Source organism: Canis lupus, chromosome 9 (genome assembly GCF_011100685.1).
Source record: "Canis lupus familiaris isolate Mischka breed German Shepherd chromosome 9, alternate assembly UU_Cfam_GSD_1.0, whole genome shotgun sequence".
Lineage (NCBI taxonomy): Eukaryota > Metazoa > Chordata > Mammalia > Carnivora > Canidae > Canis > Canis lupus.
In genome coordinates this window covers 57,579,106-57,590,718 of record NC_049230.1, presented here as the reverse complement: position 1 = coordinate 57,590,718, position 11,613 = coordinate 57,579,106, and the positions used below count along the sequence as shown (strand labels likewise).

At 38.7% G+C, this 11,613-nt stretch overlaps 1 protein-coding gene and 1 long non-coding RNA gene across 12 annotated transcripts in view; one reads left to right on the top strand and one right to left on the bottom strand.

Moving 5' to 3' along the window:
- The window catches only part of MAPKAP1 (MAPK associated protein 1), a 252,740-nt gene that overhangs the window by 195,184 nt on the left and 45,943 nt on the right, over window positions 1–11,613 (bottom strand). For all 10 annotated transcript variants that reach the window (XR_005364983.1, XM_038549349.1, XM_038549353.1 and 7 more), the window contains one exon: window positions 10,870–11,018. Coding sequence is in view for 8 of the 10 variants with exons in the window: in XM_038549349.1 (XP_038405277.1) it covers window positions 10,870–11,018 (149 nt within the window). In the remaining 2 variants the exon portion in view is untranslated. The remainder of the gene's footprint in view (window positions 1–10,869; window positions 11,019–11,613) is intronic.
- Window positions 720–3,467, top strand: LOC111097498. Of its 2 annotated transcripts, none has more exons than XR_005364987.1 (3): window positions 720–761; window positions 1,373–1,666; window positions 3,228–3,467. It is a non-coding gene; the product is annotated as an uncharacterized LOC111097498 (long non-coding RNA). The 2 variants fall into 2 exon arrangements; XR_005364986.1 differs by having other exon boundaries at window positions 720–1,200.

Here is an 11,613-nt window from a genome sequence, read left to right as displayed (position 1 = left end):
GTCCTATTTATCAGTGTCTAGCACAGAGCCAGTATGTAATAAATGTTTGAAACGAACCAGTACAGTATAGATGATTAGTAAATAATTTCTTGGCTGGATAGACAAATGAATCCACTCTGCACACCAGGAAGAGCAGTGGAAATAAAAAAGCATTTGTGGGACATACACTACATTCTATGTATGAGGCACTGTCCTGTTTCCCAGCCCCAGTAACTCACTTCTTTTTTTACGTATAAGAAAATTGAGGCTTACAAGATGCAGTAACTTACTCAACAGACACACCTGACAGATTTCACATGCACTGGTAAAGGGAAAATTTTGTTTTTAAATTTTAAATTTTTTCAATTATTAATAGTTTTTTGTTTTCTCTATAACAATGACTGTAAAAGAGTGTAGGAAAAACAACTGTGGTACTAGAGTAAGGAAAATGGAGTTGAACACCCACTATGCCACATACTAGTGGGGTACCCCTGAGTACATCACTTCTTTCTGAGCCTCGGTGTTCTCACCTATAAATGGAGGTAACACTCCTTACATCACAGCTTTGTTACAATCAATTAAAAGAGGAAAGTACCAACATACATGAAAAGATCAAAACTTCAAGAGTTCAAGTTTTCTCATCTATAACCTACATGTCACTGATGTCAATCACCTCCCCAATCACAAAATGATGGAACCTTAAAGCCAAGAGAAATCCAAGAGATCATCCAAGCTAAGTTCTTCATTCTAAATAGGCAGAAACTGAGGCTTAGAGATGGGAGGTGACTTGTCCCAGACCCCAGAGCATGACCAGGGCTAAAACCCACATCTTCTGATTCCACACCCATGTTCTATCATGTGGATTTCTAGTCCTAGAACTCGAGTTTCCATTTTGTAAATAGGAACGTCATTAAGAATGAAAATAAAAATCTCTGAAAATAAGAATACTTAGACTCTATGCCCAGCTGAGTGACCCTAAGCTGTCATTTGATTTCTCTGTAGAGTTCTCTTCAAGACAGTAAAATCAGGGCTTAGTACTTTGAAGGACAAGGAAATCTCTCTACTGCAAATTATACGAGCAAAGCGTCCCATATGAGGATACTCAGTGTAAAATCCCACCCCATGCCTAGCCTCACTACCCCTACAAGGATTGTCTCCTAAGCTTTCCCTGGAACCTCAGTGCTTGATATAGATTTCAATCAGATTTCATCTGCTAATCTGGTAATTAATTAGCTAGGAAGAAGATAGACTAGAGCAGTAATCTTATAATAAAAACATGTCCATGTGTTACCTCTTACTCTTCTAAACTCTAAGAATTACAATCAACATATTTTCTTAAATGACACCTGGCATCTGCCTCATCTAAAATTACTCTCTCATTTTCTCTTAACAGCCTGGTGAGCTGAGCTGAGCATCTGAGAGTACAGCCCATTTCAGAGAATAGGTACCAACTTCCTGGGCAATTTCTTAGCCAGAGTTCCAAAGCTGTCTGTGAAGTGGGAACAAAGAGGCTCCTGGCTCCCAGGTTACTCCCACCTCAAAGGCCCCAGCCTCAGATGCCCCAAATACAAACCAAACAAGCAGAGTACACTGCACACCTCTCACCCCACCAAAACTGTGTAGTGTCTTCAAAGACATGGTAAGAAGCTGTGATCTACAGTCACCAGGCCCAAACCAGCTCACAAAGGTAATATCTTATCTCATCCTCGGCCCTGTTTCAGTGCTACCTTTTTTTTTAAAAGTAGGCTCCATATCCAGCATGGAGCCCAACACAGGGCTATAACTCACAACCCTGATATCAAGACCTGAGTTGAGATCAAGAGTCAGACACTTAACTAACTGAGCCACCCAGGCGCCCCTCAGCACTTCCTAATTCAAGGACGGAATCATCATCCATTCAGTTCTTCAAGCCAGAAGCAGATCAGGATATTGTCCTTGAAACCCCTCTCTCCCCTATTCCTTAACACTCCTACCATTTTTACTTACTAAATATCTCTTGAATTCATCCCTCCTTCTATATTACCAATAAGTAAGTCCAAGTTACCAGCTCTCCCAACTGGACCACTGCAAAAAGTTTCTTGATTGGTCTCTCTGGCCTCACAAACCCTCTTAGGTATATTCCCTTCAGCACAGCTCCAGTGATCTTTTCAAAACACAAATCTGATTACCTTACCTCCTCATTTAAACTTGTCCAAGGCTTGCCAATATTCTAAGGTTAAAGAGGACACTTCCACCAGACCTACATGGTCTGCCCCTGCAGCTTTACCTTGTACCACATCCTACCTCACCCTAGGGTCCCCAGTCACACAGCCTTCTTTCAGTTCCTCAAAACTGCCAAGCTACCCCTTGCCTCAGACCCTCCATTTGTCCTTTCTTCTTCCCCTTCATCATCTAGTTAGCTCTTATTCATCCTTCACTTCTCATATCGAGTCACCTTCACAGGGATACCAACTCTGACCCCTTAGACTAGGTCAGATGCCCCTATGATAATGCTCTGAAGGCTCCAACTACCTCTCCTGGTACTTAGTAACTAATTAGTTGGGATTATACTATTATGGCAATTTTGCATTCAGTTAGGGGACTGTTTACATAACATCTACCTTCTGCCAAGAGAAAAAGTTCCATGAGGTCAGAAACCAGGTATGTTTTTGCTTACCACTGAATCCAGATTCTACTTAACAGAGTCTAGTATGTAGTAGGCCCTCACTAAATATGAAACAAATGAATGGTACTATGGTAAAATGAAAAGAAACTAATAAATCTCTTAGCAATGGCCAGGTACCAGGCACTTTGCTATGTATGCATTTCCCATTTTCGTTAAATCCTTGTGACAACATTGAAAAATGACATTAACTTCATTTTATACATACGAAAACAGGCTCAAAAAGGTAAAATAAGGGGCCCCTGGGTGGCACAGTTGGGCATCTGACTCTTGGTTTCGGCTCAGGTCATAATCTTGGGGTCCTGGGATCAAGCCCCACACTGGCTCTGCACTCAGTGTGGTCTGCTTGGGATTCTCTCTCTCTCCCTCTGGCCCTTCTGCTCATGCTGTCTCTCTTTCTTCTCTCATAAACAAATAAATCTTTAAAAAAAAAAAAAAGGTAAATTGATTTGCCTGATATCACCCAACAAGTAAATAGCAAAGTTGGAATTCTAATTCAAGCCTGACAAATATGTTCTTTCTATTGCAAAATTCTACCTGCCTTTGAAAAATCTCTAAAACCAATGGTCAATTCTACCTCTGACAGGAATTTCTAGAAGACTGCTCCACAACCAGAGGAAGCCTCTATAGACTGGCAGAAACAAGGCCTGGAGAGAAAGACCTCAGAATGGAGTATGCTAGTTTTAAGAATTTAATCTTCAGAGTACCTGGGTAGCTCAGTTGGTTAAGTATCTGCCTTTGGCTCAGGTCATGATCCCAGGGCCCTGGGTTCCTGCTCAGCAGGGAGCCTGCTTCCCTCTCCCGCTTCCCCTTCTTGTGCTCTCTCTGTGTATCAAATAAATAAATAAAATCCTTTAAAAAAGAACTCAGTCCTGAGAATTTAAAACTTCAGAGCAGAATGCTGAAAACACTATCTTTCATTGTAAGATTTCTATTTAATTCATTTTGAATGCCACCCATACAGAAATCCCCAAATCTCTCCTTGGGATATTCAGTATGATGTCAAGCAACAGGAAGAAAAGTGCACTAACACTATGTAAAGAGGAAATAATCTCATTAAAAGATGTTTTTAAATTAGTGAATTTGGTACTTCAATTAGTATACCATAATGTGTAAAGAGGTAGTGAATATCTAATATCTTACTTTAGAAACAGAACAGCCTGATAAAAACTAGTCTGTGAAAAAGAAGACTACCAAAATACAGTCACAGATAAGACGCCGAGAGAGTAACTGCTAAAATGATACTAGGACTTACTCTCCTTTCTTAAAAAGGTATGTAATGGGGCGCCTGGGTAGATCAGTTGGTTAAGTATGTGCCTTCAGCTAAGGTCATACATAATCTCAGGATCCTGGGAGCAAATCCTGCATTGGGCTCCCTGCTCAGCGGGAGCCTGCTCTTCCCCCTTATGCTCTCTCTTTCTCAAATAAATAAATAAAATCTTTAAAAAATAAAAATAAAAAGGTATGTAAAAAGAAGCAAGTGAAAGAGCAGGACATACAGCTCCTAGTTTAAAATGCTCTAATTCAAAACAGTCTTATATTCTCTCTCAATGGGCACAAAGCAAGTAAACCCCAGAGACTTTTCCCCAAAAGGGTTGGGGGCTGGTCAACCTGAGGGGAGGAAAAGAAAGACACTCAAAAGCCAGAGGCTCTTAGGCAGGCTCAAAGCTATACGGCAACTCAGGCAGCCCTAAGCAAAAGCTGCTGTCTAGAATCATAACCGGCAATAAAGTCCAGACTATAATTTTTTTGGAAAGAGACCCTGAACTAAAATCGCTTAACGTATTAGAGGAGACCATTCACATTATAATAGCAAATATTCCAAGTTCAAATGAGGAGCATTTTCCTCTTGAGGGAATTTTTTTAAACATAATTTCAATTCGCTGACCTTTTCTGAGTTTGCCACATTTCTCAGTGGCTCCATGCTTTTCTGAGAAGTTTTAAGTGACTTTCTTTGAAGAGAGCTATTTAATGCCAATGATTGTAGAAAAAATTTGTTCATAATTATCCAGACATAGACTGGAACAATGCTGAAACAAGAGCAGCATGCAAAAATGTATTTAAGGACTATCATCCCAAAATGCTGCTAAAAGCTATTAACCAGTATGTGTTAATTGCCACAGCATTCATATTAATTTTCACTTCAGGCTCGACATTGTGGAATATTTCCCCTGATACATTTTAAACAAAGTTTAATTTAAGGAACTGCTTCTATCAACACTTATGAAAATTAACAGCCAAGCAATTAGCACTCATGAATTATCCCTTCCCCCATGCTCTCTGCAGCTCCAGTTAAAACAGTTTCTAACAGAGAAATGGTTACTTTCTAATAAGTTAACACAATCAAAGTCACAGTTGTCTATATGAACAAGAACAGGTTCTACTTTTTTAAGCCACTTGTTAAGGCAAATATTCTCCTTATGTTTAGAGTAGAATTTAGGTAAGTCAAATAAATATTTAACATTTTATTTTTTTATCTTTTAAAGATTTTATTTATTTATTCATGAGAGACAGAGAGAGAGAGAGAGAGAGAGAGAGAGGGAGAAACACAGGCAGAGGGAGAAGCAAGCTCCATGCAGAGAGCCTGATGTGGGGATCAATCCCAGAACTCCAGGATCACGCCCTGGGCTGAAGGCAGGCACTAAACCCCTGAGCTACCCAGGGATCCCAATATTTAACATTTTAGTAAACTGCCAAGCAATGACTAATACTGAACCACCTTCTCATATGATGTTTAAAAATAAAAATAAAAAAAGGAAATAGGAAATAATTAGTTGACTCAATCTTCCTATTTAAAGTTAAAGGTTGCTCTCTGTGTGTCTCTCATGAATAAATAAATAAAATATTTTAAAAAGGGCACGGGGGGCGGGGGGGTGGTGGTGGGGGGTGAGCGGGGAATCCCTGGGTGGCTCAGTGGTTTGGCGCCTGCCTTCGGCCCTGGGCGTGATCCTGGAGTCCCAGGATCAAGTCCCACATCGGACTCCCTGCATGGAGCCTGCTTCTCCCTCTGCCTCTCTCTCTCTCTGTGTCTCTCATGAATAAATAAGTAAAATCTTTAAAAAAAATAAAGTTAAAGGTCAAACCTCACTGGACTCCTTGAACTTCAGACAGATCACCTTCACCCTGTCTGCTGCACATCTTATTTAACAATGCTATTCTAAACTCCTGGTTTTAAGAACACATTTCCTCTCACTCAATCCTGTCAATAATCTAATGAAGTACATAGAAGAGACAGCATCACTGGCCCTCATCGTTTACAAAGAAAGAGGGGCAGAAGTAAGATATTTGTTGAGTGCTTCCTATTATGTGCTACATGTCTTGGTAAACAGACCTTACCTCAATTAATCCTCACAAGAAAGCTATATTATCATCATCTCAACCCACATATGAGGACTGGAGCTTCATGAGGTTAAGTAATTATCCTGAGGTCACAGTGTTAAGTGGTGGAGTCAGGATTCCAACTCAAGTCTTACTACAAAATAGGTCACAAAGTAAATTACACTGCTCCTCATTGTGTTAGGTGCTCTATCCTAGTATTATCCTATTTGATGGTATCATCAGCCTTGTGAGGAAGGATCACCCATTTCTTTTACAGGTAAAGAAACTGAGGTTTGGAGAGATGGGAAACCTGATCAAGACATCACAACTGATAATATCATTTCTTTGTTAGTAACTATATTAACAGGAAATGGTATTTAAAATTCTAATTGGGCGGGGGTGGGGGGAGCCTGGGTGGCTCAGTTGGTTAAGTGGCTGCCTTCCATTTCATGATTTTAGGGTCCTGAAATGGAGCCCTGAGTTGGGGGGGAGGGGGGGCGTCCCTGCTCGGCAGGGAGTCTGTTCCTTGCTCTCCCTGCTGCTCCCCCTGCTTGTATGCCTCTCTTTCTCTCTCAAATAAATAAAATCTTAAAATAAATAAAATAAAATAAAATAAAATTCAATAAAATAAAATAATAAAATTATAATGGGGGTGCCTCGGTGGCTCAGTTGGTCAAGCAGCTGACTCTGGATCTCAGCTCACATCTTGATCTCAGGGCTGTGAGTTCAAGCCCTGGTTTGTGTTCCAAGTTGGGTTTGGAGCCTACTTAAAGAAATAAAATAAGGGGTGCCTGGGTAGCTTAGTTGGTTAAGTGTCTGTCTTCAGCTCAGGTCATAATCCTGGGATCCTGGGACTGATCCCCCCATCAGGCTCCCTGCTCTCTCTCTCAAGTAAATAAATAAAATCTTCTGGTAAATAAATAAGTAAAAAATAAAATAAAATTATATTGGTCTACTAACAATGATAGTATTTGTAAACTCAGTTTAACCAGAATAGTGGTGACATACTAGCAAAAGTTTCTTATGTAAGTGATAAGCCATGGAATGGAAAGGGATAGATACTTGGAAAAACATGACCTTATCTGAGATAGGTAGAAAGGGCAGAAATCCACATTCAGGGATACTTAAATCAGTGCTGAGTGTTCATTTCTCAGTAGAGCCCACTCCTTCATCACCTCAAAGCAACTCCTTATCACACCCAACATATCCCCATACAGTGAAGTCAGGACTGTCACAAGAAATTTTCTGATTTTCTCAATCTCTAGAACAAAGATTTTGTGTTAGTAATTAGTCTATTTGAGATCCTATTTTCAACAAGCTCAAAAAATGCAGGCAGACGGCTGAGCTGGTTTTGCCCTCTACGACCAAGCATTCCCTAAAACCATGTGCATTCTATTTTGGATTTTTTTCAAATGATTAGCAAACAGAGTTACTAATAATCAACAAATCAAAAACAGGTCAAGATAGCCTCGTCAATTTACCAAAAAAATAATATAAACATAGTAAGAAACCAATCCAAAAAACTATTAAAATTACAATAAAGCATATGCCTAAACACAGGCTTTCCCTCTCAACTGTAAGCTTCCAAAAAATTATTCATCAGTCACAATTTTTAAAAATGAAATTATTAACCTGCTATAGGAACTAAAAATTATTCGGAAGTATTCACTTTCATTTAGCACAATAGCTAAGAGATGCTTACCCTTAGATTCACTAAAACCAACAACAATCCAGTCTACACAAACCATTAAAGACATTAGATATGCTGGCTTACCTACAATGTAATTATAAAGCCATACCAAAAACAAAATTCTTTTTTCAAACCTAATGCTAGTTTAATCTTAAGGAGGATTTCACAGCAGTTAGTCTCTTGAGGAAATACATAATTAAGTAGTTTTTTAGCATATTTAATTAGACCCCAAACTCTTCTCTGTCCCCTTCTCTCCCCAATTATGTACCATTTGCCCAAGAGACCTAGGCAACTCAGTTAATTATGTAAATAAGGCAAGCGTTATTCCCAAGAAAAGCACTGTGAATAACTGTACGGGGAAAAAACTGTACATATCTTAGTGGCTTTAACAAACCTTTGCAGGGAAAAGAAAGGGGGACTATCAAAATACATAAAAAACTCCTAAAAAAAAAAAAAAAAAGGCAGCCCCAGTAGCGCAGCAGTTTAGCGCCGCCTGCAGCCTAGGGCGTGATCCTGGAGATTCTGGATGGAGTCCCACATCGGGCTCCCTGCATGGAGCCTGCTTCTTCCTCTGCCTGTGTCTCTGCCTGTGTGTGTGTGTGTCTCTATTAATAAGTAAATTTTTCAAAAATCTTTAAAAAATTAAAAAAAACCTCTTAGATTTGAGGTAAAAAGCATGGGGTTCAATGACAAGATGGTGAATCATTAAAACAGGACACTCATTTCACTTCTTAAATATGAGCTGAATAAAAATAAAATAATTTTAAGTTACAACAGTAACAAAAATTTAGTGCTGAACGTCAAATGATTTATGGGAAGAATCAATCTGGAAATTATTAAAGTCGACTCTCACAGAAAAGGCTTTATTATCAAGGGGTTGACATGATCTTAACTCTAGAGGCAGCCATGGTGCTGTTATAACTACTACAATCCCATTATTATGCAATCACAAAATGCTAATTTGATCATTTTGAGGTGTTATTTGAATAGTCATTTTAATTTCTAGGTTACAAAAAGGCTTGACTCAAGTATAATTCTCTATTAATCATTGAGATGTCATTGAATATCATATTGATGCATTTCACAAAGATAAAGACTAATTTAATATGTACAGTACAATATCCTTCAAATATTAGCCACTTTCATTACATATCTGCCAAATGCATCAATATTAAATAATAGATGAGAACAAGGGTTTAATTGTATTTTAGCATTTGTAATATGGAAGATAATAATAAAATAGCACCACCATTACCAGATAGACTTATCAATATATAAATCTTTCTTAATCAAAGTGTAATGGTGACTGCTCCATGTGCATATCCTTTACTGATTACAAACAGATTTGATATGACAAAAGCATTGAGAGCCTTAAGTGTAAACATATCTAGCAAAAGTAATTCCTTTGTGACTGAGGAAATGGCTTCTTCATATTATTTTTTTTATTTCTCCTTGGCACTCCAAAGTTAGATATATACCAAGGATACCTGACAACTGTCAAATCCAAAGCTAAGTAATTTATATAAAATGAAATCTAATGGTATAATAAGAATTCTAAGACATAACATTTTAAAAGATCTGTGCTATTTTGTTGGCATCAAAGTATATTTACATAGTAATTATTCCAGCAATTATGTCCTCAAACAATGAGATGGTATCAGGCAACAGAAGCAAGTAAATTCCAGCCATGTAACCTAATACCAATAGCTTTCACATATCTAAATGAATCAACTGTAGTATTAAAAAAAAGGGGGGGGGGGCAGCCTGGTGGCGGAGCGGTTTGGTGCCGCCTGCAGCCTGGGGTGTGATCCTGGAGACCCGGGATCGAGTCCCACATCGGGCTCCCTGCATGGAGCCTGCTTCTCCCTCTGCCTGTGTCTCTGCCTCTCTCTCTGTGTCTATGAATAAATAAATAAAATCTTAAAAAAAAAAAAAAAAACCTACAGTCCAAATCTCTATTTTCCAGAGACTGACATTCCTGTCCCCTAGTGGGACCTTTTCTTCTCTTTGCTACATTCCACAAGAAGAAACGGGAGTTGGGAGTTGCGGGAGTTGCTGAGTTGCGGAGTTGCAGTTGCGGCAGGGGCAGGTTAAAGAGAAGCTTTACATCAATACAATCTCTCATTTACTAAAAGCACTTTCAGATTTTTTTGAAAGCAACTCCTGAGCAGATTAGTATCTTATGTAACTTATACATTTTGTTTCTAGCTCTTGGCTCTCCTTTCTCACCAACATCAATAACCTCACTTGCCCATGGCCATACATGCTTACTTAAACCTATGAAACATGCTGAACCTTATGAGGTAAAAGTGTTTCGAAGAAAAAACATATCCTTGCTCAAAGGTGACTACTGACAGAACCAGCACATAACCAGAAGTTGAATATGAAAAAATGCAAACATAAGCAAAGAGCTGTGTTTATTAATTGCAGTGGTGTTAAAGTAAGACAAATTGTACACAACCTCTCTAGGCAACAAGCTATCACTCAGCATCCCCAGGCCACTACCAGACAGCAATATCATGGCAATAAATATAAAAATCAACTGCTACTGTCTCCTGAAAGCAGCTCAGCTCAGCTTCGATGGCAGGGAATGTGAGGAGAGAGGGTGCTGCAAGTGGAACTAGGCTCCACCTAAAACAGCGGCCATTTTCCTAAAAGGCAAATAGACATGTTTGAATTTTAAAACTGCAAATTCTTAGAACAGAAAAAAATAAAGTCATCTTGCATAATGAGTGTCAAACAAGAGTCCCTACAATGAAATACTAACATAGAAACAACAGTCGAGAACTCTAAAGTAAAGCTTTAACCTCAACAATTTCTACAGTTATAATAAAGAATCAGACCAAAACAATGCAAATTGCCTCCCAGAATCACTTCCAAAGCGTTCCCAACACAATCAGGCCTTGATTAATCACAACCCAACTAACCCAAAACCTCAAGTATACTTGGAAGATCAAACAGGAAAAAAAAAAAAAAAAAAAAAACCACATCCAAATATCTCAAGGCTATTTTTGTCTTAATCCCTGAACATACCACTGTGGAAACGATATTAAGCCCAAATTCAGACCTTTTCATATCCTTGGTCATAGAAAATGCGAATGACATTCTATGATTACTTAGAGTCATTTTTGAAACCCTGAATCTAATAATAATAATACAACAAAACAATTCCACTCAACTGAGGTTTTATTTAAAAAGACAAAATTTTATTTTTACTTACCTTGCCATCAAACTTGGAATACTCATTAAAGGGGTTATTCAGCTGCAGAGGGCACTGCTCCAGTCGTACAGATAATATTGACTGCTTTCCAGAACTTGGCGGTTTCTCTTTAAGGGACTTTTTTTCAAACAGTGACTTTAACTCCTGGGCTGTGATATAAGAGGAAGATAAAAAATGTCCTTGTGATTACACAGAGAGACAGCCTATCTACCTTCCCTAGCATGTCTTCCTTGGAATCTTAAGGAAAGTATCCAGTGTTCATATTTGGCTCTGATATGTGCAAAAAGCTTCATATATACTTCGATGTTTGCACACTGAAAAGGCAAAGCCCTGAAATAGGTAAGGATGGTCAATTTAGGAGGAATAGGGCTTAAGGAGTGGGGCAGAGTAAAACCAACAGAGCAGACATTCTTTAACAAGAACATTCAAAGCTAAGTGACCTGAGCTTTGGCCTGGCTTTGGCACTAAGAGATGTTGATAGTGGACACTTCACTAAAGCTCTCTGGGCTTGCTGAACTAGATAATCTTGAAAATCTCTCCTAGTTCTAATACTGTGGGATTTTGGAATACTAGTTCTTCAAAGTGAAGGTCTGTATCTTAATTCTCTCATACTCCCTAATACATCTAGCACAAAATCTGGAAGACAAAGATGAGGAGGAGGAGGAAAAGGAGAAAGAATATAACAGCAGCTAACAATTACTGAGCAAGCCAAGCCAATGTATCTCAATTACTCCTCATAACAAC